General features: G+C 43.4%; 1 protein-coding gene across 1 annotated transcript in view; it reads right to left on the minus strand.

The window, feature by feature from the left end:
* Window positions 1-2,937: 2,937 nt before the first annotated feature.
* IL1RL2 (interleukin 1 receptor like 2) overlaps window positions 2,938-26,827 on the minus strand; it is a 34,514-nt gene continuing 10,624 nt past the window's right edge. Inside the window, 6 exon segments of the mRNA XM_026488431.4 lie at window positions 2,938-3,323; window positions 4,856-5,017; window positions 13,677-13,820; window positions 15,521-15,657; window positions 16,427-16,556; window positions 23,581-23,655. Coding sequence (XP_026344216.2) covers window positions 2,938-3,323; window positions 4,856-5,017; window positions 13,677-13,820; window positions 15,521-15,657; window positions 16,427-16,556; window positions 23,581-23,655 — 1,034 coding nt within the window.

Here is a 26,827-nt window from a genome sequence, read left to right on the forward strand (position 1 = left end):
ATATAGGACACAAAACATATTTAATAACAATAAGATTACAATGTGCTGACATAATTCATTAATGTAATTGCATTAGTAATATACCTTTATATACTTTTATTTTATTTTATTTTTCAAGAACTTTACAAGCATTTTATTTGAAAACAGAGTTAATTTGCTCCAATATGACAATCTCCTTTAGTCCCTGGTTTTCTACTGTTTAAGACACATCCATATACCTTCATGTGCTTTTAGGCAAAAAGAAACATAGGGCACATATTGGAGGGGAAGGAAGTTTTGACTTAAAAAATCATTCCAGTTAAGAAATTCACCAACAGGGCTGGCCTCCCATCAGCCATAGAGTTTCAGAAAACATCTGTACCTCTGATGGAATGGCTTTCTTTTTTCTGACAGCCTCCACTTGTGTTGTGTGGATACAGTCATTTATTTATAAAAGGTTAGTCACTGAAGAACCCTGCAGAATCTCTTTCTAAAATTCATAGGCAATGGGGACAGCCTGACAGATGACACATCCCAGGGTCTCACCCTGTCTCCTGACTCGTGGGCCTGCTCTGTCTCTCTTCACCCTCTGGAGAGAAAGGGCTTGGAAGGAAGGGGAAGGCTGTAGGGGATGGGCTCCACATAAGACAAAGCGAAGGGCAAAGTGCCACTCTGACAGCTGTGGCCACAGAGACTTTTCCAGTATCAGTGGCAATCTCCAAGTAATAAGCAGAGGAGAGAAAACTGAGGGGTGAGGGGCACAGAATGAGGAACACATCAGTGGCCATCACTTCGCTCCTGGGTGCACCAAGAGAAACAACTTCCTTTACTTAAACTGGCAAATTCTCCATGAGGAATCATGACTCCCATGTTGGAGAGAGAAACCGAGAAGCAAAGAATTCACGAACATCTGATTAGAAGGACCCTAATGAGCTTATTACTTCTGATGGTTGTCTCTTGTCGCCATAATAAAATCAATACTTGCTACCCTTCACCCAGGGAAGAAAGAAGAAGGGAGGGGGGGACTACATAAGAAGAATGAAACGAAAAGTAAAGATTACACATGAATCTTAAGGACCTATGGCCAAGTGAAATAAGCCAGCCACAAAAAGACAGATCCTGTATGATTCCACTTACGTGAGTGCCTAGGGATGCCGAAATCATAGACACAGAAAGCAGAATGTTGTCAGGGCCTGTGGCCAAGGCAGAGAGGGAGTTAGTGTTTAATGGGGAGAGAGTTCCAATTGGGAAAGATGACAAAGTTCTGGAACTGGAGGCTGCTGATGGTGGCCCACAACAAGGTGAATGTACTTACTGACACTGAACTGTACTCTTAAAAATGGTTGTGATGGTACATTTTGCATGACGTATATTTTACCACAACTTAAAAAATCTGTAAAGAGCAACCATCAAATAAAATGAAGAGCGGCCTGATGTTGAGTGAGAACCAGCATAAGTGACAAAGAAATGGGTAACGCTAGGTCACCTTGCAACATAAATTCTAAGAGGCTGGAGTGGGCTCCTTATCACCTCAGATCCCACCAGACAGTCTATACTATCGGGAGCCTGTGGAGAAGGACCTATGCCACCTGTTCCTGTTCTCTGCCCCCCATACACTCTGCTCCTTCCTGCATGCTGGGGGCCCTGTTCTCCCAACTCGCCCCCCTGCTCCTCCTCCCTCTCCCCCTCCCCTGTTCTGCCCACTGGCTGACCCCCTTCCAGCCCCCATGGACTCTTCATTAGGGCCGTGCCTGAGGCTGCTTGGGCCGCTATCACGAGATACCACAGGCCAAGTGGCTTACAAACAACAGATATTTATTTCTCAAAGTTGTGGAGGCAAGAAGTCTGAGAACAGGTGCCCTCATGGTCAAGTGAGGACGTTCTTTCAGGTCACAGACTTCTCACTGTGTCCTCACATGGCCGAAGTGGCAAGGAACTTCTTGGGGTATCTTCTATGAGAGTACTAACCCTATTCATGATGTCTCCGCCCTTCTGACCCCATCACCTCCCAAAGGCCCCACCTCCTAATACCATAACACGGGCTGTTAGGATTGCAACGTATGAATTTGGGGGACACAAACATTCTGACCCCAGCAGGCCACTTGTTAGGGCTTGATGTCATCAACCACAGAATGAGAGACTTGGACTCTATCTAAGCTCCTCAGATCAGGGTCTTTGAAAGTAGTGATAAGCTTACTGCTAATTTTTAGCATCAAAAATCCTCACACTTGTTAAATCATAGATGGACCTGTGATGAGGGGACGCTGGCTAACTGAAAGGTTACTCTGTTTGACATGGACTAGAATCACATCGTCTTGGTGTGCTCTCTCACATGTCGCTCAGAATCCCACCCTTCATGGGCCAGCTGGAAAAACCAGTGGATTGTTACTTATTTTGATTCGACAGATCAAGTCTTTCAAGGCTGGGACCCTACAGGAGGGTGATTAATGGGCAATCCCAGTGGGGCCACACTTAGTCCCCACTGATCTATGTGACCACTACGTGGCTCTCAGTATGAGTGTGCTAAGATCGTGGTCACGAAAAAGTGCGGTTCTCCTTGCCAGCCCTCCCCAAGCCCACGGACTGCCTCCTGCCATCCCCTGACTTCCATCTCTGGCCCGATGGGTGCCACACCATGCACCAAACTTCTTGACATCTCAACTGCCACTACCATCCTCCATGTTCCCTTCCCCAGGGGCTCACATGTTACATCTGCTCTGTGTTCAGGGAGTGTTCCTCAGAGCCCATAAGTGAATGAGGGCCTTCTGGAAAGGTGACATCTTTCCCTAAAGAAGGAGCCCTGATCCAAAGGAGCAACAGACAGAGGCCCTGTCGCAACAAGTACACAACGGCAAGCTTCAAGCCGACGGCCCAAATGCAATGCATCCTTGTCCAACCGTGAATCACCCCATGCCGACAACTCCGTCACGGGTGACCAACCCCATGTTGGCCCCCCCACTAGCCAGCCGTGAGGTGTCAGGACGTGTGCTCCAGCAGCTGGGCAGAAGAAGAGGGTGGAGGCCTTTTGGGTGGCATGTGATACCTCACTTTTTTCCAGAACTTGGTCTTTGCGCACTGTGACTGCTCTGCGAAGTCCCCACTCCACTGGATGGCCCCGTGCTTCTGCCTGATGTACTGAATCGACTCCGGCATGGCCGTGTAGTCCTTGACTTTCCCCAGTTCAATCAGGATGACCTTCATCCCGTCCTGAATGAGGGCATTGTAGACTGTGATTTGTTCTTCTGACATGTTCTTTAACAAGTCAAAGCTCAGGGATTCGGGGACTAAGATGATAATCAGCCTTCTGCACAGCTTGATGTTTTCATCGATGACGTTGGCCACAGCTGGAAATAAAGAAGGTGCACACTCTCTCATGAGGGAAAGAGTCTAGATTCATCTCTGAGAATATTAGAAATGCGCCCTGGAAAGACCACACGGACTTTAAAATGAATGTCACTCAGGAATGGATAATGAAAGTGGGGTTTTTTTAGCATTTATCATAGCTTCTGTGAAACCTTCCTGATTTTCCCTGAACAATTGGTCCTTCGTGTTTGTAAGTCATATTATTTCGTAGTTAGTTGCTGATAAGTCACTTTCCTCAGCCCCCTGGCTGCACCCACAGACCGTGACCTACCCAGAACAAGGGTCTTATCGTGCCTAACTTTGTATCACCAACCTCACTGAAGGTCTAGTGTGTATTAGATGATGGCCACATTTTTTAAAATAAATAGATTGTAAAAGGACAGGGAAAATGTAGATAGCTCAAATGTTGTATGAATTTTTATTTCTATTTTCCTCTTGTGCTTCGTAGCTAGTTAAATGCCCAGGATTTATGGGACTAACTTGAAACTAAATAACATCCCCTGATGATTTCTTGGGGAGAGTTCTGGAAATACCCAGCTATGGATGAAACTTAGTCATTTTTAGCAATAAAGATGAACTTTCATATCCTCCTTATTCTTAGGATAGAAAAATACTCTGACCTCCCCAAGCTCATGTTCTCCTTCTCTTTGGCTTATTTTTCTATTTCTAGTGCCTAAAATATTACCTGGCACATAGCAGGTGCTCAATAAATATTGAGAATCCAAAGTACTCAGCAACCTTCCCAAATGACCCAGAGCAGGCCACTACCAAATGCTAGAAAGTAGTAATCTTGGTTTCCTCTCAACCAGTGAAGGATGTTTATTTCAAATTTCAGCCATTTGTTGTATAGCGTTCCAAGAAAGAAAACATGTAGGTCAAGAGGGAAACTTTATCTGTCAAATGTCTAATATGCACTAAGCTCTATACTGGTCCCCACTCAGGTTTTACCTCATTTCATTCTGTCACCCAAATCAGGGAAGCATTCTCCTTCCCATTTGACAGATGAGACCGGTGAAGTTCGGAGATGTTGCCTGCATTGCCCAAAGCTATACTCTTGTTCAACAGGAGACGTAAATAAATTCTATTTTATTTATGTAGGAGAAGCCTGGGCAGTTAAGGTTTATAAAAATCATCTTTAAACATGAGCTGATTTACATATTCGAACTGATGGAGAATACTCAGCAGTTAGTCCCAAGGACATGGGGGCAAATGACCTCTTTTTTCCATTTAGTCTCTTGGCCAAGGCTGTCATCAACCAACAGCTCGTTACTCACAGTAAGAGTCACATTATTTCAACCAGGAATCCCAGTTATCCTGTTACAGGAATGAGCCCCAGAGAGAAAAGAGCTGGTCCTAACTCCACTCAGGGGCTGTGCGCTGAGGCGGCATGAGACTCCCCGTGGTTCCATGCGGAAGGCGAGCAGAGCCCCCCACCCCACCATTTGTAAAGTGAAGGAAAAGAGATTTCCCTTTCCTTTTTATTCGTGGCTTTTACACCTCACTAGAAACATACCTTGTCCAGGAAATTCGTCCCTGCCAAATATAAATAATTTATATCCACATTGCCTCTCCAGCACCTCGGGCAGAATCTTCAACACCAGCGTGTCCACCTCATGGCTCTGGAATTCTCTTTGAGGCTTAGGGTATAAGACATAAGCATCATACAGCTTGCCATCTGAAAAGGAAATGGGGTAAACTCACAGAATTATTCCTACCAACTTCTCTTATGTTAACAGAGCGAAAATCTGACTTACCACCATGATGTCCTTTTCCCTTGGGTTCAATGACTTCAGAGTGCCCGGCTGGCTCCCTTGGTGCCAAGCATTGCCACACTAGGCTTCTCATTCTCTCAACTCTTTAAATATTTGACTTCACGCTCTTTTGCTTGCGTAGTTTCTGAGGACAAGCTGAATGCAACTCACATCTTTGTTTCACGATAGGTAAGGTGTTTTTTCCCCTCTGGCTTCTTTTAGGATTTTTTCCTTATCTTTGATTTTCTGTAGTTGAAAATGATATGCCTAGGCTTTTGTTTGTTTATCCTGCTTGGTATTCTCTGAGCTTCCTGGATTGCGGTTTGGTGTCTGACATTAATTCGGGGAAATTCTCAGTCATTAGTGTTTCAGATACTCATGTTCGTTTCTCTCTTTCTTCTCCTTGGGTATTCCCATTACAGTTACATTACGCCTTCTGCAGTTGTCCCATACTCATTGGATACTTTGTTCTTTTTTTCCCCGGTCTTTGTTCCATTTGCTTTACAGTTTTGGAAGTTTCTGGTGTGATAGCCTCAAGCCCAGAGATTCTCTGCTCAGCCAGGTCCACTCCACTAATAAGCCCATCACAGGCAGTCTTCATTTTTGTTACATTTTTTTTTAATTGCTAGCTTTATTTTGGGTTCTTTTTAGGATTTTCACCTCTCTGCTTACATCGCCTATCTGTTTTGCATGCTATCTGTTTTTATGCCTTAGATCTCTTGGCATACTAATCGGGGATGATTTAAATTCCCAGTCTGATAATTCCAATATCCCTGCCATTTCCGGCTCTGATGTTTGCTCTGTCTCTTCAAATTGTACACTTGCCTTTTAATATGCCTTGTATTTTTCCCTGAAAGCTGGATAGAATGTACCAGTAAAACAAAGTGCTATAAACTGGCCTTTTTTTTTGGGGGGGGGGTTCCCTACAGTTTTTTTTAATGATTTTTTATTATATTATGTTAGTCACCATACAGTACATCCCCAGTTTCCGATGTAAAGTTCGATGATTCATTAGTTGCGTATAACACCCAGTGCACCATGCAATACGTGCCCTCCTTACTACCCATCACCAGTCTATCCGATTCCCCCACCCCCCTCTCCTCTGAAGCCCTCAGTTTGTTTCTCATAGTCCATAGTCTCTCATGTTTCATGGCCTTTAGTAAACTGGTGGTGAGGTGCGGAGGAAGAGGACGAGTTCTATGGTCCTGTGACTACATCTGTCTTTTAGTGACTCAGGACTTCACAAGCATTTCTCAGTTTTTTATCCCCACTTAGGTGGGGCATGATGGCTAGATTGGGCTGGGGTTGGGTTAGGCTCTGATAATACCCTGGATAAGGCTTTCATTAACTAGTCTATCCCGAGGGCAAGCCTTGTTCAAAAGAACAGAGTGCTCTAGGATATTTCAGAATGATTTTCTCCGCCCCCCCCCCCACCTCCTGGAAGCACGAGGAGATTTTTTTCTTTGATATTTACGGTCAGAACAAAGTCAGGCTTCTGGAGGTAAAACTCACAAAAGTGTGGTTTCAACCCCTTATGCCTGGGTCCCCTGAAGAACTGAAGTCTCAGATTCGTCCACATTGAACCTCCAGGATTTGTCAGTTACAGCTGATATTCCTATCCCATTGGCTTTGACCTAGAGAAAGATGGTCCTATACCCATTACGTAAGAATCACTTCTCCAAGGTCACCCAACCCCAATTCCAACCCGAGTCCTTAGACTCTTAAGTCCACCAGTCCCCGTGGTGAAAATGAGAATTGAAAACAGGAGTCTCCATCACTGTCACTCTTGCTGTGCCCTGTGCAATGGCGGACTGTCATGATGGCACCAGACAAAGCGGGCCAAGTCTCTCGTGATGCACGCCCACTCATGAATTTCGTCACTGCAATTGCACACGGCATTGTAGAGACCAAGCCTCTGAGCAGACTCCAGGAATGTGCTGTGCAGAACAGAGAAGTCCAGCACAGCAGCACATTTCGTCATCACCGGAAGGAGCCAAGCATTTATTAAGCAACTAACCGCATGTCACAGGCACTGTGCTCACCCCTGTACAGACGAAATGACACAAGGTGTAACTGGAAAGGCCGTTCCGAGACTTGGAAATGAAAACTTGAGGCGTTACAAGAGAACGTGGCTGAATGAACAGAAGAGACAGAAAGAAACAAAACTTCCCCACAGCCTGGAGCTCTTGGGGAAAATTCATAAAGGATGGAGGGCAGTTCCTGGATTTTAAAGGGTTAAGGGAAAAATGAGGTGCTGGAAGTGGAGGGTATAGAGGCCAAGAAGGGGAAGAGCTTCAGAAGGGCACGGAAGGGGGATGTTTACATTCTACTCAAGAGTCCTGTGATGAGTAAGAAACTTTAGCAGGGCTAGAAGGTTTGAGTGAGCATCTCATTAGAGAATGTGATTTTTTTTTTTTTTTTTTTTTTTTGAGCTCCAGGCTATTTGGAAATTCACAGCCAACCTAATGGGACCCAAGCGGGAGCCATCCCTTTTTATTCCCTTTATATGGAACTTTGTTTGATTGAACAGACTTGAAAAGAAGGGCGTCTCTGAGCCCAAAAAAAGAAGGTAAAATCTTGTATTCTTCTAGTTTTTTCTAAATGATGGTACAGACGGTCCCCGACTTCGATTTACGATTTTTTGACTTTATGATGGTACAAAAGCAACACACATTCAGGAGAAACCTTACTTCGAATTTTGAATTTTGATCTTTTCCAGGCTATTGATATGTAGTCCTATCCTCTCTCTGATGTAGGGCAGCGCAAAAAGCCACAGCTCCGAGTCAGCCACACCATCTCGAGGGTCAACAATTGATACACTGACAACCGCCTGTACCCATATGCCATGCTGTTTTCCACCTTCATGGCAGTATTCAATCAATCACACGAGACGGTCAACCTTGATTCTACAATAGGCTTTGTGTTAGATGATTTTGCCCAACCGTAGGCTAAGGTAAGTATTCTGAGCACGTTAAACGTAGCTCGGCTAAGCTGTAATGTTCTGTGGGTTACGTGCGTTGAACGCATTTTAAACTTATGATACTTTTAACTTATGATGAGTTTATTGGGCTATAACCCCATCGTAAGTCAAGGGAGATCTGTAGTTAAAATGCATCCAGAACTTTCCAGTTTACGTGTAGCCTTTTCCCATTCCACAAATTCTCATACCAACCACTAATGACAACCTTTAAGTCTCCGCCTACCATTCCCAGCCATCCCGTGGAAAATAGGAATACAAACACATTTGCATACATGCACACCCTTCTGCAGTCTCCCCAGCCCTGTCATGAAAGGAAGCGTTTTGAGAATGGGGACTTTTTTTGGTGGGGTTCCACCCCCAGTGCCTGGAGCAGGACCTGGGACAGAGGCAGTCTCTATCGGTAGTTGCCAAATTTCTGAATCGAACTTGATTTTACAGAGGCTTAAGGAGGTTAAATCTATGTGGGGGAGAGAGAAGTTTTAGATCATGAGCAGATTCAGCTTTTAATAAATTGGGGTCATAAGGCAGGTACCAAAGGGACGAGTAATTTGTGTCTGGAGTCTGCAGAAACCCAACCCAGCTAAAACTCCTTCTGTAACGTCTTCAATGTTACTAGTCTATACCGCCACTCCGTAAGTGGATATTTTTCAGAATTAAATTTAACGTCATACACTTGACTTTCTAAAGCCAGGGGATATATGAAAAATTTTTTTTAAGATTTCATAAAGGCTGTATGTTTTCAAACATTTTAGAAAAGAATTAAGTTTCCTTAAAATTTTGATACTATTTAATCCTTTTATGATAAAGGGTTGGTTGGGTTGGTACTCTCCTCACCACATACCAGAGACTCCCAAATGAATACAGTATTTCTTGGTCTGTAAACTACAGCAAACATCCGTGTTCATCACCACCTGTGCCCGAAACCCTGCCACTGGTGTCTCTCTTCTCTCGGGCTGTTTCTCTTTCTTCCTTCTCATTACAAAAAGAAAAAAAAAAAGGAAAAAAAATAAAAAAAACCTATGTTTGCTAAATGAATTCTCTCTCTTGACAGTGTTCCATGTCCCCTGTTTTTAAGCGAGGTGTGTGAGAAGACAGGTGGGTGTTCCATGCTGTGCAAACAGGCAGGTGTTCCATGCTGACTCTGAGACAGAAGGGAGTTGGGTAGCAAGGGACTCTCACCTTCTAGAAAAGCAAAATATAAAATGCTCCCAATTTTTTTGGTATCTTTTTTTTTTCTTTCTAAGCTTTTGAGTAGAAATGTTACCTTTGTGGCTTGTTCTCGAAAATGCAGTGGGTTCTCGTCATTTCCAAATGATCAACTCATCATTTATTCCCCAACATAGCAAAAAAATCAAGCTGAGGCCATTTTGCTTTTCACCTCTGCCTGTGGTTTTGAAGGGTGCTCTCAGACAACTGCCTGCCAGCTTTGCCTGTCACAGTCACGGTGAGGGGCACATTTGTATCCTTGGATTATGGGAAAGGAAGCGGAGACAGACAAGGCCATGTTATTTCTCCAGTCTTTCAGCTGCTAAGTGCACACAGCCTTAATTCAAGCCCAAGTCCACCACTCCCTCTGGTGTGGCTGAGATGAGAATCGGGAGGAGGAAACGTCACAAAGCGTATCCCTGATTAATCCTGTGTAAGTGTGTCAGACTGCATTTTTAAAGAAAATAACCCCAGCAATATTTCCAGTTCCACATGCTCTTTCAGAACTGACCACACCCTCCTCAAAGAGGTGGAATCTATTTCCACTCCCTTAAAATTGACTAGGACTCTGTAGCTGCCTTGACAAATAGAATGTAGTAGAATTGACACTAGAGATTTAGGGTCTGAGTTGTAAGAGAAAATATGGCTTTTCCTGGCTCTCTTCTTCTTGAGACATTAGCCCTTGGAAGCCAATCACCATGTCGGGAGGAAGCCCAAAGTAGCCCACACAAAGAGACCACACAGAGAAGCCACTGGGGAGAGAAACTGAGGCCACCAGCTGACAGCCAAAATCAACTGCCAGTCCTCCAGCGGGGTCCCCAGACATCACGGAGCTGGGACAGGCCATGCCCAATATGCCTGTTCACATCCTGACCCACAGAACCCATCAGCAAAATAAATGGCTGCTCTATGCTACCAAGTTTTGAGGTAATTTGCTTCCCAGCCATAGTAACTGTTAGAGCAGTTGGGAAGGTAACAATGAATGGCAATAGATCATTGTAAGTTTGACACACATCCCCCAAATGTCCATTTCACCGAGAAAACTGTTGGATGTAGACCTACTAGTAAGTTTTTTAAGGAAATGGCCTGCTGGCAGATACTCCCACAGCCTGTCTCTATATAGTGGATAAACCTAGACCATTTATCTAGGTTCTGGCCAAGCTCCTTTTATTTCCTGAGGAGATTCAGCCTTAATTTTGATGTTAAAACATCTGCATATGCCTTTATTGGCCGTTAGCAGAAATACAAAATTTTATTGGCATGTATTCATGTTTATGAGAGATTGCTTAAAGATTATTCAACCCCTTGCTTTCTTTTTTTATGTTACTGCTTAATTTCAAACCCAATCAAACTGGACCCATGGAAAAATCAGACAGAATTAATTTGGCCTTCATGTAAGTGCTTTTACTTCATTGCGTGAGGTTTGGCATTTTAGCCCTAACATGGAAGACACTAGAAGAAAAGCCACATTCAACATGCTACTACATTTCCCACAGGAAAGTTGTTGTAGACAAGATTCACTTATTACACTCTTTAAAAATAAGGACTCCCTACAAACAGTTTTCCTTGGAAACTTGTCCCAGAAAAAGCCATGTGCTCGCAGAAGCAACCGAAGTGTACTTGTAAATAGCATGCAATGCCTTTTGTCATTGCTTTTGCCTTTGCTTCTAAAGCCAACTCATCTTGAAAAAGTGTCCAAGATTTGTCATTAATTCCACCCCAAGCTTTATGTTACCATTCTACCCTCCGTTCACTATACCTACTTTGTTTTTTTTCATAAATGGTATGTTTCACATGTATGTTCTTCACAAACCTATTTGAAAGGTGGTGAGACATATGCAAATCTCTCTAGACGTGTAAGCTGACTCTAATATTTTTGTACACGCATGCACAGCTGGAAGGAGAATTTTTAAAGTAACTCCTATAATTTACTAGAGAACACACAGAACTCATGGATTAGGGCTGTCGGTGACTCAGTAAAAACTGAGTTATACCCACCTGTTACTCATGTTATAACGCGTAACTCATCTAGCTGGGGAAATAATTTATCATAAGAAGGACACAATTTGCCTATTTCTTCATTTGTATTTGCCACCCCTTACTCCATAGGTTCCCCCCAATAACTCAGAAAATATCCCCCAAGGACACCGTGCTGGAAATAGCATCTGGGACAAATCTTAAGTCTCATCACCAGCTCACGGTCAAAGCCAACACTCAGAGAGACGTTACAGGGATCGTTCTCATAGATGGAGCAGTAGAGATTAGAGATTTAGTCATAAAGTACGCAAATACTTATCTGAATTAAAAAAAAAAAAAAAAAGAAGAATCCTGGCTGACTGTGAACCCCGATGTCCAAATTCTCAGCCTGAATTTGGGCTGGAGCCCGGTCTCAGCAGAGGGTGGGGCTCCCTGAGTCTGTCATCTGCTCAGCTCCCCCTGCTCTGGGTGAGTCACTATTCCTTTTTTCTCTTCCTGCTAAACTCGACCTCACCAGCAGGCAGGCACCAGCCCTCGGCTCGCACGCCCCTGGGAGTCCCAGTGAGTCAGGGAGTGAGACGCGCACCAGGACCAGAGATCTGGGAACACCACTAAAGTCCCCGCAGTGTCCAGTCAGTCAATAAACAGAAATCGGACTGCTCACGTGCGTGTGTCAGAAAAGACAAGTGGTGGCGTACTGGTCTCCTCTGCCACAGCCACAGGCAGGAGCATGGCCACAGGAGGGCTCCGCAGGCACCGCAGCCCCAAGGAGAGAACCCACATCCAGCCAATGGCCCGCAGCACAAGAGGGGCTTCAAGTGGCATTGGGCAGGCACAGTCGGGTGTCCACGACTGAATTGGCCCTCAGGAAAGAACGTGTTGCTTTCTACGCTGCTACGGGACTGCCGATTTTGGATTCTGAAATTTAGCTTAGACTAAAGTCCAAGTTAGGACACCTGTTTTCTCAAACAGATGGACAACAGCTTGTACTATGAGTTTTATATGCAAAGCAGGCCCTCGGTGGAAATAATGCCCTTTTACTGGGAGGTACTCATGTGCTTAGACACCCGCTTCCCTGAATTCCCATTCTAGTCCTCATGGCTAGTCTCTGGACCTGAATGGCACAAATGTGGGTATTTCCATGCACGTGAAGTGCACAGACTTCTCCCGACCATGTATTAACTTTCCCTCCAATCAGGGGACATTAAAGCAGACTGACTACTTTTTTTCAAGGCCTTAATAGATCATGACCATTCTGAGACAACAAGAAAATAGCACAGAGTTTAAAAAACCACAATGGGGGGGGGGGCGCCTGGGTGGCTCAGTCGGTTAAGTGTCCAACTCCTGATCTCAGTTCAGGTCTTGATCTCAGGGTCATGAGTTCAAGTCCCGAATTGGGCTCCATGCCAGGCATGGAGCCTACTTAAAAAAAAAAGAAAAAAAAAGAAAAACAAAACAATAGCGAGACAGAACACCACAATGGTGGGAAGTGCCTGTTCCTCAAAGTTTCAGGATCGCACTGAGGCATTTGTGTGTTGAGATGTGTTGGCAGGACGGGAGTGCCACAGAACAAACTGAAACCCGGGGCAGAGTGGCAGAGACAGCTCACGCTGGCTTTCAGACTACAAGGCCCCCTTTGCCCCAAGTCCTTGCTCAGGGCTTTCCTGGACTTCAACTCAGTTGCTCCTACCATACTCTGTGAAGCAGGCTCTGATCATTTTCTCTTCCTCCCCACTTCCTCCCTTTCCTTCCATCCTTATCTCCCTTCCCTCCTTCTTTCTCTCCTCCCTCCTCTCCTTCCTTCCTTGTTTTTTTTTTTTTTTCTTTCATTCTATAGCCAAGAAAGAGGAGAGCATTCAATACTTTCTAAGATCACATGGGAGTAAGTGGAGAACCAGATGCAAACCCAGGTCTCTCTCCAGCCTTGTGAGTCAGGGACTTGAATCCTTCAGGCGCCAAGGACAGGGCCTAGAAAGATCTGCCGCCACGGGCAGCTCATCTCTCTCCATAATGTAAACTCTTCTCAAGTGCCCGTTGTGCTGAAGACGTATCACAGATGGAGAGCCCCTTGTCACTCTAGGAGAAATTGTCCTCTCTGGCAAAGAGCAGCAGAACCTCTCCAAAACGGTCACAGTGGGACCCAGAAGATGATGCACTCCTGCTCCTTAGCCAAGACTTGCTCGGCCACGACTAGCCTGGGAGCCTCATTCGACTGAACAATGCTGGTGGCCATGGACCAATGGTTTCCCTGAAGCACGAGAAGTTCCAAGGAGAGTCCTTCCTCCCAATTTGCCAACAGCTTGAAAGTCAAGCTAGTAAAATACGATCAAGTGTATTTACAATGGTTATACGGATGAGCGGGTTACACGGCTGAGCGGATGCCAAGTATGAGGCAATCCTCAGTGGTTACCCACACTTACCTTCTTTGGTCCCGGCAGAATGGAAGGTGCTTCGATACCAGAGTACAATGTCGACCTTAAAAACATGGTAGAGGTATGTGACAGACGCTGCTGCACCGACCAAGGCGAGAAGCCCTCCTATCAAGTAAGCTTGAACATTTGGAGCTGCAAATGACAGCAAATAAAGATATAAGTCGATAATAATGATCATACAAAGAGTCAACACTGCGCTTGACTTATACAGATCACATTACAAATCCCCAAAGGAAATGTGTTAGAGGTCAATGAGGACACTGCTTAAATATTTTGTTACAGTTAAATATAATAGGTATATGGGAGTAGAATAATCTGGTGTGGCCCATGCATTTCAGGAAGCAAATGTGCTCTTGGGAAGCTGGGGAGGGGAATTCGGCAGAAGCCTAGCTCCTGGCGGAGGCTACCGCATGGCTCGAGGGCATGAGGACTGCTCTCAAAACACACACGGCCGGGTCTCCCTTAGCCAACGCTGCTAGACTCTCCCGAGGTAGAGCCTTGAACATGCTTACTGGAAGACCTTCTGTTGCACATTCCTGATTATTCCACTGTCATAACTGCTTTCACGGGCACTCAAAATTGAGCAGCAGGACGCCTGTCATAAATAGAGAGCCATCAGCTGCCTCCCCTGAAAGCCAACTCTGTTGTCTCCCTAAGACTGGCCAAGAGCCAAACACCCCCCACCCTCTTTGTGCCAGCAAGGTCTGGGCAGGGGGCCTGTCTGCAAGGCACAGTCTCAGAAAGGGCGTCTACCCGTGCTCTGCTTTGCACACATATGGCGGAGCAATGATGGCAAAAGCAGTGGGTGGGAGATGACCAAGAAGCAGAACCAGTTCCCCTGGAAAGTCAAGTCCCTGAAAACAGGCTCCTGCACATCCCAGAAGAGGAACAGCACAGCTTTCTCCCTTTACCACAGCCCAAACCAGTGATGCCACGGAAGGAGGCTCTAGGAAGGAGAGAATTTGGAAAGAGGAAGAAGGACAGAGGAAGAGAAAGTCTCCCCATTCTTAGAACCCACCACATACACCACTTCCTTCATTAGCCCCTTCCTGATGCTCCAGTCTCTACTAGAAGGTGTGCATTATGTGTGTGTATACGGGGGGGGGGGGTGTAGAAGGGGAACTCTCCTTTCTTTGAACCCCCCAGAGCACACTCATTTTTTTTAAATACTCCCTAAGGAGTTTATCATGACCTGCCCTGGGTCACACCACGTTGCCAGCAGTTTGAGGTCAAACACATCCCTATGCACTACTGTGTGTCTTTAAAGAAATGGCACAAGAAAGCACAATGACTACAACACATTCTGGGTCAACAGAAATAGCAATCCACTGATTAAGTCCCAGCACAACCAAGGGGGTCGGCTCCGTGCGCGGGTGCCCGATCTGACCCTGACCACGCGCTTGAGCCTCTAGCCTCTATTAGATGGAGCCGCCCTTCCCTCCCATCCTCCACTTCTCTTTGTCCTTCCCCAGCTCTTGGGGCAACAATGCCGCCTCTCCCTTTGGGAGGACTCAGGTCTGGGAACCTGTAATGCATAGACGTCAAGGATCAATGGTCATGATAAGAAGACCAGGCCATGAAATATTTATGAGATTCATAAAGCCCCTGGTAAGTAGACAGGAGTGACGGCTGGAAATTTTCGAGTTGGTCACTCATCGCCTTCCGGAGCACTGACCCCCTCTGCTCTGGAAATGAGCTTAAAACCATCACATTCCAAATAAGAAATTAATGCTGAGTTTCCCTACTGAATATCGTTGAGCTGTCTCACACCAAGTGTCTCCTTGTCATCGTTTTGAATCCTCTGAACAGCGTGTACCCCATCGAGCCGTTACCTGGGAGTTTTAAAATAAAGTAGGCTGCCGACACGCCAGCGTGACAGACGAAAGGATGGCCGTAATCTTCCATTTTCACTTCCAAGAAGGTTATGTTCACTGTGTAAAAAATATGTTTCTGGAAAAAAATGTGGGATCTGTAAAAGCAAGGAGCCAATTATTTATACGTGAGTCATAGTTACCCAGCACAGTGCATCATCTTCAGTCTAGAGAATAAAATTCTCTCTCCGGAGAACACTTCGGGCCATCGCGTTACCCTGAGCATGCTTCATGGACCAGCTCAGTGAGGTGCATGGATTGTGGCCATTACAGATTTGCATTTTCTTCTGGATGGTGACAGAAGGCATCCTCGGCCCTCCAGAGCCTTCCCCTGGTTGTCTCCACTCACACTAACTTATCCACCCCGCAGGGCCCAGCGCCAGTTCTTCTGCCCTCTGACTAGTGAGTCTTGCTTTACGCCCCCCAATTTATACCACCCCAAATTCGGTTTCTGTCACACGATTAGCTCATGATTAAGTCCTGTTTCCCTCAAGAGTCTCCGCGCTGCTGTCTGAAGTTTGCTACTGAAGCCTTGAAGATCTACGGCTCAGGATATAACGACTTAGGAACGAGGCTGGCTTTAAGGACGAGCTGAGAGAAACGGCTTTTGTGGCGTGAAGCCCAGACTTGACATGTCGCCTCATCTGTCTAGCTAAGATGTAAGCAGATTGATCACATGGGCCTCACACTTCTCTGAACCGGAGGCTCGGCCCTGCAGAGCGCGGGGGAGATCTTTGAGAGACAAAGCCAAGAAGAGTGATGAGGGGTCAGTGAGAAGCATCTAAAAAAGAAGTACTAGCCCCAAAATAATGTAAGGGAGGAAATTCTTGTCGGCTTTTAGGGAAGGCAGAAAAACACGGCACCTACTCCAATCCTTCTCTGATGCGTTTGGAGTCACTGTAGTAGTCGTCCACCAAGGTGTTGTTGACTCTCCAGCATCGAAGATTTGTATTATCCCTCGTGTCTGTGATGTTGCAGTCCACCGTAAGGGCGGAGCCTGTGAAAAGCAAATTCATAGATGTTACATGAAAAGCCTACAAAAAAGTGATTAGCTATACAATATCCTTGCGTGTCTTTTGATTACCAAAAATTCACCCCAGATGTCAACGTTCCTCCACTTTATTCTCTCCCGGGACAGAGATCCTAGGGACAAGTAACCTTCCAGGGCATCTCCTGTAAAGAGGTAGCCACGCACTGCCACATATCACCGGCTTTGGCCGATGCCCTCCGCAATAGCAGGGACATAGACACTGCTACCAGTCTCGGGAAACTCAGCAAAGAACTTTACAAAGTATTTCACACACATCATCTCCTTCAGTCTTCCCATCTTCAAAAGAATCCTTACACTCAGGAAAGAGGAGGTACTGTAATGCCCATTTTACAGAAGAGAACACTAAAGTTCAGATAGACTGGTGACTTGCCCAAGGTCACACCTGAGAGAAAGACATGAGACATGAACGGTGGTTGTCTATTTCCAAATCCAGTGATATTTTGACTTCACCAATCATGACCCCTCTCCTGACTCCACCACGCACGTTCACAAATCATTTTCAATAATTTTATATTTTTATTTGACTTCTCTATTTCTTTTCTACTTTTATTTTTATTTTATTTTGCTCCATGAGCCCAGTATAGTCCATCTAGTCACTCTACATAAAAAATTATTTTATTTCTACACAGTCTACTTCATGTTTCTTTATTCTCGGTGGACGTAAGGGGTCTTTGTTTAAATCACGAACTAGAACACATGTATAGTAAAACGTATAGAACGTGAACGTAAAGCGCACATCACACCACCTTCACCCCATCAGGAAAAGAGTGCGCTGCCAGAACTGTAAGGCTCCCACATGCCCCTTGCCTCCTTTACACTGCATCACCTTCGCATTCACGCTTGAACCGTAGAGCCCACGTTTTGTTCGTCATGCTCATTCGTGCTGCGGCACGGAGCTGTACTCCATTCAGACAAGAGAACCCACTAGCGCTTACGCACTTCTCGGACGGCTGCGCACACATCCGCATTGCGGTAGCGTTTGCCTCAGTGCGTAAGGCTGTTGTGAGCACTCTGCTGCGCCCCCCGGGGCACCGGTACACACGTGCCCGCACACACCCCCGTGTACGTGACGGTACACGGGCCCATCTACCGGTGAAAAGGGTAGATCGTAGGTTTTGCGTATCTTCAACTCTAAAAGAGACGCCGAACCGTTTTCCCACGCGGTTGTACCAATTTCCGCTTCCGCCAGCAGGGTGGGCGAGCGCCCGCTACTTTACATACTTAACAGTGTGTGGTGGCGTCAGTCTTTATTTTCGCCCGCTCGACGCGTGTGTGGTGACATCACACCGTGGACTGAATCTGCTAGCCCTAGACTGCCCCTGCTCCAGCACGTTTTAAACCTCCACTGGCCGTGTGGATGCCCTCTGTGGTAAACTGTCACCGGTCTGTCTCGCCGTCTGGAGGGTTGACTTGTCTTTCAATAAACAGAAGTTCCTATGTTTACTGTAGTCGTACTAACCAAATTTTACCTCAAGAGTAGTTATTGACTAGTATGTGTTTATTATTTTACTCTTTCCTTACCCCAAATCATGAAGGATTTTTTTCTAGAAATGCATCATTATGACTTCCATATTTAGATCCACAACTCATTTGAAATTATTTTTATAAATCGTGTGAGAAAGGGGGCAAGTTTTTATTTTATTCTGTATTCCATCCCACTGTCAAGTTACACTTATTGAAGAGATCGCACCTTCCCTAGAACAGTGTCAGAATCAAGAGGTTATATGGTGGATCTATTTCTGGGCCTTCAATTCTAACCCATTGTCTATCCTTGTATCAGGATTACACTGTCTAAACTACAGTGTGTTTTTTTTAATAAATCTTGAAATCTGATGGTACAAATCTCCTCAGCTAGTCCTTTTTCATTAAAAGTGTCTTGACTATTATTCAGCCTTTACTTGTCCATACCAACATTCTACTCAACTTATCAAATTCAGCAAAAAGTAAAATCTGTTGAGATTTTGTATCTCCCTCAAAACAAATGAAATGTGCTTAATAGTTCAGTCTTGAGTTTGTTGTTTCTTCTATAGGCTTCTAAAGATAGATTTTTAAAAATCAGAGTAAGGACATTCCCTTACATTCCTAGTTTTAAGAGAGGGTTTTTTTTTTAAATAATAAATTCCTAGTTCAGGTGTTCTAAGTGGCTTTTTGGTATCAATGAGTGTATTATTTTTTCTCCCTTAGTTTGTTAATGTAAAATAAAAAAAAGACTTACCTAACATGAAGCAACTTAGCATTGCTTCACGTGAACCCAACTAAGCTGAAATGTATCATCCTTTGGGTATGCTATTAAAATAAATTTGCTAATAATGTGCTTAAAATTTTTCATCTGTGTTGATGAATGAGATTGGCCTGAAATTTCCTTTGTAACAACATCCTTGTTGGGTCAGAGTGTCAAGATTTTCCTGACCTTATAAAATGAGTTAATGACTATTTCTTCTTTTTCTACTGTGAAACAATTTGTTTAAATCCACCAAATTTCTTTATTAAGTGCTTTGTAGAGTTCACAGGAAAAGTGCTTTGTAGAGTCCACAGGAAAGCCAAGTGGATCTAGAAATTTGTTTGTGGTAAGATTTTACATTTCTGGTCATATGTCTATTCTGAAATCTGTATCTTCTTGTGCCAGATCCTATGTGCTGATTTTTATGGAAACTGCCCATTTCTTTTTAGATTTTCAAATTGTTTGGCACTAGGTGTTCCAGAATATTCTTTTATGATCTTTTTCATGTGCATATGATCTATGGTGATGGCCTCTTTTTCCTTCAGACTGGGTCTTCCCTCTTTTCTTAATCATTCAGGGGGTTAGCAATCACATTCCACTTTTCAAAAAACAAACTTCTTTCTCTGTTAATCACTCAATTGCATGTTCATTTACTGTTTCACTATTTTCTGCGATTACTGCTCACCTTGTTTCTTCCATTTCTGTTGGATTTATTTTGCTTCTCCTTTTCTGTCTTCAGGGGTGAGCGTGCAGCTCATGGATATTTCAACTAGCTTCCTTCTCTAATTCAAGCTATCAAATATGCTCTGATTGAATCTTTGTATCCTGCCAGCCTCGGTATAATCTTTTCATGAGTATTCGTTGTCAAATTTTTTTCTGATTTCTATTTTTATCCATGAGCTATCTAGAGGATTTTTTATTTGATTGTTTTCCAACCTATATGGTTGTTCTGTCTTTTTATTATTTATTTCCAACTTCAGTGTCTTATGGTCTGAGAATATATAGTTTATATGATTTCAGTCTGTTAGATTTTGTTGAGACTAGCTTTGTAGCCCAATATATGGTCAATTTTATTAAACATTTCTTTTTTTTTCTTATTTCTTTGTAAAGATTTTATTTATTTATTTGAGAGAGACAGAGAAAGAAAGAGAGCACGAGCTGGGGGAAGGGGCAGAGGGAGAGGGAGAAGCAGACTCCCCACTGAGCAAGGAGCCCGATGTGGGACTCAATCCCAGGACTCTGGGATCATGACCTGAGCTGAAGGCAGACACTTAATCGACTGAGCCACCCAGGCGTCCCTTTATTAAACATTTCATTGTGCTTAGAAAGAATGTGTCATCTGTAGTAGTTAGGCTCAAGGCTCTATAATATTAATCTGTAATATATATATATATATAATAGTATTCCGTTATTACTGTGGACTTAATTTCTACCTATAATCCTGAACTAACTTTCTCTCTTTCTGCACGTGTACACACACACACACACACACACACTTTTAAGGCCATGTTACTACGTATCTACAGGTTCACCATTGAACTTTTAGTCATTATGAAGTATCTCTGTTTACCTCTAATAATGCATTCTGCCTTCAGATGTACTTTGATATTAGTATAATTATACAAACATTTTTTTTGGTTAGTGTTTATACCATGTATCATTTTCTAGTCTTTTCTCTTCCAGCATCTTGTAAACAGCCCAGAGTTTTGATTTCTTCTTTCAAATCCAGGATGACAATCTTTATTTGGAGTATTTAGTCCATCCTGTAATCGGTGACATATGTACATTTAAATCAACTATCTTTTTTTTTTTTTCCATTTGTAGCATCTGTCCTGTATCTGTCTTTTCCTTCTTGCTGTCTTTTAATTCTTTCTTTTGGATTCCTTCTTATCTTCCTCTTGATTATTTTCTATTATTCCATATAACTCTGTATTTGCAAAGTTATTATTACTTTAGGGTTACCCTCTATATTAAAACGTAGATCCTCAAACTTATCGGAGTCTGATATTATTGATTATTTCTACCCTCTTCTAAGAGAGTGTAAAGTCTTAGGACGCAATTGCATTTAACAGGCAAACGCGGTTGTGAATTCTAATTTCATATATATTTTAAAGTCCATGAACAATCGTCATCATTATTGCCTCGTGCAGTTAAGATTCATTCGGATTTACTCCCATATTTATGCCAACATTTGCTCCTTCCTTCCCTCCTACATAGCTGATTCACGATCTAGAAACATTTCCTCCTGCTTAAAGAACTCTGTAGGAGCTCCTTTGGTGTAAGACTGTGGTTGGCAAATTTTGTCATTTTGAGTTTGTCATATTTTCACTGACTATAAAATTAGCAGCGTTTTTCTTCAGCAGACAACCTCAATTATTTCCATCAAAACTTCAAACAGTGGGCTTACTGTTGCGCACAGAGGATGGGTTTGTTTTTCCTTTTCTCCCTAACTTTTAGATATTTTTCCTTTGTTTTTGCTTTTCTGCAGTTTCACTTTGGTATCTCAAGGTGTAGGTTTGCCCTTATTTGTCCTGCCGAGTCCCCTTAGCTTCCGGCGTCTTCGGAATAATGTGTCTATCAGTTTGGGATATTCTCACATTCTCGCCTAAATAATAGTGCCTCTGCTCCCATTTTCTCTTTTCCCTTTCTTCTGGGATTGCAATTACATACACATTAGCTCTGGGTGTCCTCTCTCTCTAACCTCTGCAGTTCCTATTCCTCCGTCTCTCTGTGCTTAAACCCAGGCATTTCCTCCTGACCTATATTTTCATTTAGTAACTATTTTTTTCAGATGTCTCCTATGCTATTAAACCCTTTATTGAGTTTTTGGTTTCGGTTATTGTACTTGTCAATTCTGATATTTTATTTGTTCTTTTTCGAATCTGATAGGGTCTTTTTTTAAAAGTTTGCAGTCGTCTTTTGAAAATTGCAATCATGTCTTTTCTTTCCTTCAACATAGTAAGCACAATTAATTATCTATCATCTATCTATCTATCTATCTATCTATCTATCTATCTATATCGGGGCCCTGGGGATCTGTTTCTGTTGTATGTGGTTTACCATCTAGAACTTACTGAGTCAAAAGTTATTTGTGAAGTTTCTGAATACACAATGGCATTTCCTTCTACAAAGTTTATACCAGTCCATTACTTTATTTAGCTATTTAGCAACTATTTCTTGAGCATCTGCTTTGTTCTAGAAACTGTTCTGAGCACTGGTGATACAGGAAGGAACAAACCAGACAAAAAAGAATGTTCCTAAGGAGCGTCGATTCAAATAGAATTAGAGATACCGAGACAAAATATGTGAGGTGGTGATAAGTGTTTTACCAAAAATAGAGAGAGCTCAGGGGACAGAGCATGATGGCGAGTGAGGTGTGCTATTTTTTTTAAAGATGTTGTCTATTTATTTGAGAGAGCATGAGAAAGAGAGCATGAGCAGAGGGAGGGGCAGAGGGAGAAGTAGGCTCCCCCCTCAGCTCGATGCGGGGCTCAATCCCAGGATCATCACCTGAGTGGAAGTCAGACGCTTAACCATCTGAGCCACCCAGGCGCCCCAGAGGTGTGCTGTTTCAATGTGGTGGTCAAGTGAGACGACGTTCATTAGAGACCTGATGGAAGTGAAGGAAGGGACCATGGAGCTGTGGGGGGGAGAGCATTTCAGGTAGAGAGAACAGCAAGTACAAAGTCCCTGAGGTGGAGGCATGCTTGAGATGTTCCAGGAACAGCAGGCAACCCAGGGTGATCAAGTGGGAGCTTACCAGTGTGGGCCCTGGCAAGGGGAAGTCAGCCATGGAGGGCCATGTTGGGAATGCAAGGACTTTGAATTTTACTAAGTGAGATGGGAAACTGTTGAGAGCTTTAAACACAAATGTTTTAAAGGGATGGCTCATATTCATGGCCAGTAATGTATTAGAACACTCTCTATATTATCCTTGCTAACATTTGGTTTTTACATATTTTAAGCCTTACAAATTTCATAGATACGTATCAGTTTTTATGTACAATTTTCTATTGCGGATGAATGTAGTTTCATGTTTTGTTAGTCTTTATTTTTGTTCTGCGAATTACTCATTTGGACTATTCTTGGTCCTTGATTTGTTGATATTTTTGTACAGAGATGACATAACCTGTTTTTTGATGTCTCCATTCCAAACATTCTCTCCGAGTTTGTCATTCACATTTTAACTTTACCATTTTTCCCGTATATAGACATTTACAGTTTTTATATTAGTCTAATTTTTAATCTTCTGTGATTTCTTCCACTGATTTTATGTGTAGAAAATACATCATGCTGAGGTTAGATATAAATTATCTCAGTTTTTCATGGTACTTCTGTGGGTTTCTTTTAATATGTAGTTCTTGAATTCATCAAAAATGTATCTTTATGTCTGATACGAGGTAAAGAATGAATGATATATTCTTCACATTTAAAAAGTTACACTAATATCACACATATACTATTCTCTCTTTCTCTACACATTTTTAAATGTCACAAATCTCTTTTACTAAATTGTGGTATATTCTAAGATACGCTTATTATTTTCTATTATGTTGCTTTAATCTTTCTATTTGTATGCAAATACCAGTATTTACTTATTGTTGCTCTTTTTCCAACATTTTTTGACATGAATTTTAAAAATGCTTTGTCAAGTTTCAAGACATTCAATGAAATTTAACTGGTTTTATATTAAACCATGTATATTAACCTGCCCTTAGTGATTTCAATGGCTTCGATAATTTTACTTACCAAGTTCTACTTCAATTGAGTTGTTTTTTGGATAAATGATTTTAGGAATTCTTCCTGCATATCCATTTGTTTCTGCTAAGAAATCATACCCACATGAAATTGCATTAGAATCATGTATGATACATTCCCAACTATTTATCCAATGACAGAGCAAGGAAACATGACACTGAGCAGGTCTTTAATAAACACGAGTCAACGAATGAACAAAACTCATGGCGTGATGAACTACCGCCTCGTAAATGCATATTCTTAAACCAGAAATAATTGAATTGCTAAGGAAAAACCCTACAAGCTGGGCTGCCAGGAGAGCTCGCGTCACCACTCTATATTTCGCATAAATACAAACTGATGAGATTGTGTAATAAAATCTCATTACCTAATAATCCACATACAGTTTGTAAGCAGTGGCTCTAAGCCAAGCTCTGGTCTAGGTCCTAGATAGAGAGAGAGAATGATCCTAATGTTTCATTTTCGGTCCCACTGTTCCATCCTCCATCCCTGCTTTTCCGTATTCTTTACATCTGGTCCTCTTCTGTTCTTTGGCCTTTCCATTCCTTCACCCCGCCTTAAGACTGTCTTCCCTCATGCTCACTTCCCAGCCCTTTGTTTCTCTCCACTTCTTCCTTTCCCCATTTGCCCTCCAGCATCTAGCAATCACCTAGCTAGCCCCACATGCCTCCTCTATATTTGGGGGGGTACATGGAGACATTTGAAGAAGGAAGCTAGAAAAATGCAAAAACAGGTGTCCTGTATAATGACAATACTGTTTGCACTTTCTACAAACTATTCAAATTCAGTGTGTCCCATACAGAGGTCATCACCGGCCAGCGATGCCCTCCTAGATCACAGCTAAAATCCAGAAGTCACTCTAAGCAACAGTTCTTCTCTCACCTCTTCGAATTATCAATCACTAAACCAAACTAATTTCAGCTCCTAACATTCCCCGTGTGTGCCTCCCTCTTCACAGCTAAACCCTCTATTTTCCACTCTCTAGTCTTTCCTTGGCACTCTTATTTGTATCTACTTCTTCCATTACCATATAAAGGCCAAGGATTGAAAGTTGCATCTCCAGACTTTTCTCTAGACCAGGGCCAGGCCAACTTGACATCTCCACATGAGCACCTCCAAGTACCCAGCTTACCCATGACCAAATTCATGATCTCACTCCTAAATCCAGTTTTCTCCCAGAGTTATACTATTTCATTGAATAATATCATCATCCAGTCTGTTGCATATGCCAAAAGGCCCAGCTCCCTTGACCTTGCCACCTCCCTTACCCCACATTCAATCCAACACTAACCCCTGTGGGGTTTACCTCCTCAAATGACTTGAACCCATTGAAGATGTTTCCATCTTCAGTGCCACCATGTTGCCTGTACCTACCTAATATCTCACCTGCATTTCTGTACCTGCCTCCTACCCACCACTCCTATCTCCGTAGGGATCCTTCTGTGCACAGCAGCCACACTGAGCTTTCTGGAATGTATGTCACATCGTGCATCCTGCTCTCAACTCCTCTGGCTTCTTACCACTGTTCACAGAATCAACTCCATACTCTCTGCTTTGGAATGCATGTTCCCACCAATTCTTGGCCCTGATTACTTCTCCAACCTCATTACCTCGCATGACCTCCCCCACTCAGCATTGCTCCAGCCCACTTGCCTATTTCCCATCATTTACACATACCATGGTCTGTGTTGTTACTTTGGCTGCTGCCTCAGTCTGGAAAAATCTCACCCACTCCATCACCCAGTTAATGCTTCCTGACTATCAGCATCACTATTATCGGGAAGCTTTCCCTGACCCTCTGCCTTCTCAACAGGTCCTTGTCTGCTCGATCTCATATTTTCCATTCCCTCATGGAGTTCACCTCCTTGGTAATTACACATCTCACTAGCAGATTATCTGACTTATCTCTGCCTCCCTTCCCAGCTCAGACTTCAAAGCTCCATTAGAGCCTCGATCTTGGCTGCGTCCTCCTTCTCATGCTCTCTCTGCGAAGCGCAGGACCTGGCCTTATTAGGCACTCGGTAAAGAGCCACTAAATTACTGCCCGAAGAAGAATCCCCTGCCACTTCCACTCAAGTTCAGATTATCAGCCGTCTTATCAATACCGGGTATGGCAGAAGCTGCCAAAGTGGCCTCCAGGCCTTAAGACCCTCCTCAACGCTTGCTCAACCATCTCAGGACTGGTCTTGTCCATCACAAACACAGCCTCATTGCTCTGCAACCAAGGGCTCGTCAGTGACTGCCTGGTAAAACCTACATGTAACTGGCCCCCTAAACTTTGACCCTGTTTAACTCCATGGCCTCAGCTCCCACCACTCCTTCCCTCATGCTAACGTCGGCTCTAACAAAATTACTTGTAGTTCCAATACAAACCATGCGTAGTAGACACTTCTGTGCTTTGTCTTATACTATTCCCTCTGCCCTGCCTCACTCTTCACTTTCTAAAATTTGACTCATCCTTCAAAATTCAGCTGAAAACCCATTTACTTTGGAAGCCTTCCAAGACCATTTACTTGCCATCCCTGTGTCTACTTCTGATTCTTTTCCTGTTCTCCCAGACGCTATCTATAACTCTATCTACAAGTCTATCCTTACTGTATAATGTGAACACGATTCATTTATATCTCTAGCTCCACTACCACCAGGCTGAGAGCTTCTCAATAGAGGTAACAATGGGATTTCTTTAAAGTTTTTAATTATCGGGTTCCAACAATTGGGACACGTAATAGATCATCACTAAGTGCTTATTGCGACGACACGAAATATAGACTATTGACCCCAATGACCTCCTGAGGTCGTCTTCATTTTGCCTTTCAAAGAATTCCTTCGGCTACCAATGGAAAACTAAGCATTATAGTGATGACTCTTTCAGTTAATAAATGGGTCTGTGCGTAGTCTGGTGCAGGCACTGGGCTAGGTGTGGGAGAGTCGGCTGTGAACAAGACAAAGATATTCTTTGCCTACATGTGGAGAGATAACAGGTAACATAAAACCCAAGAGCATAAAAATCATAAAATGTAATACAATTAATTTTCTTAATTAAAGGGTTCCGGGTGGGAAGCAGGAAGCCAGCCATGCTGAACACATGAGCCAGACCATCAGGAAATTGTTAGGTACCACCCAGGACTAGGAAGTCTGACAGAAATTAGTGACAGACATGATGGTCCAAGTCAAACAAATAGTCAGTCTTCAGTTCTTTCCATTTAGATGAGTCGACATAGAAGACAACTGTCTACTG

The sequence above is a fragment of the Ursus arctos genome, unplaced genomic scaffold, assembly GCF_023065955.2.
Source record: "Ursus arctos isolate Adak ecotype North America unplaced genomic scaffold, UrsArc2.0 scaffold_8, whole genome shotgun sequence".
NCBI classification, from domain to species: domain Eukaryota; kingdom Metazoa; phylum Chordata; class Mammalia; order Carnivora; family Ursidae; genus Ursus; species Ursus arctos.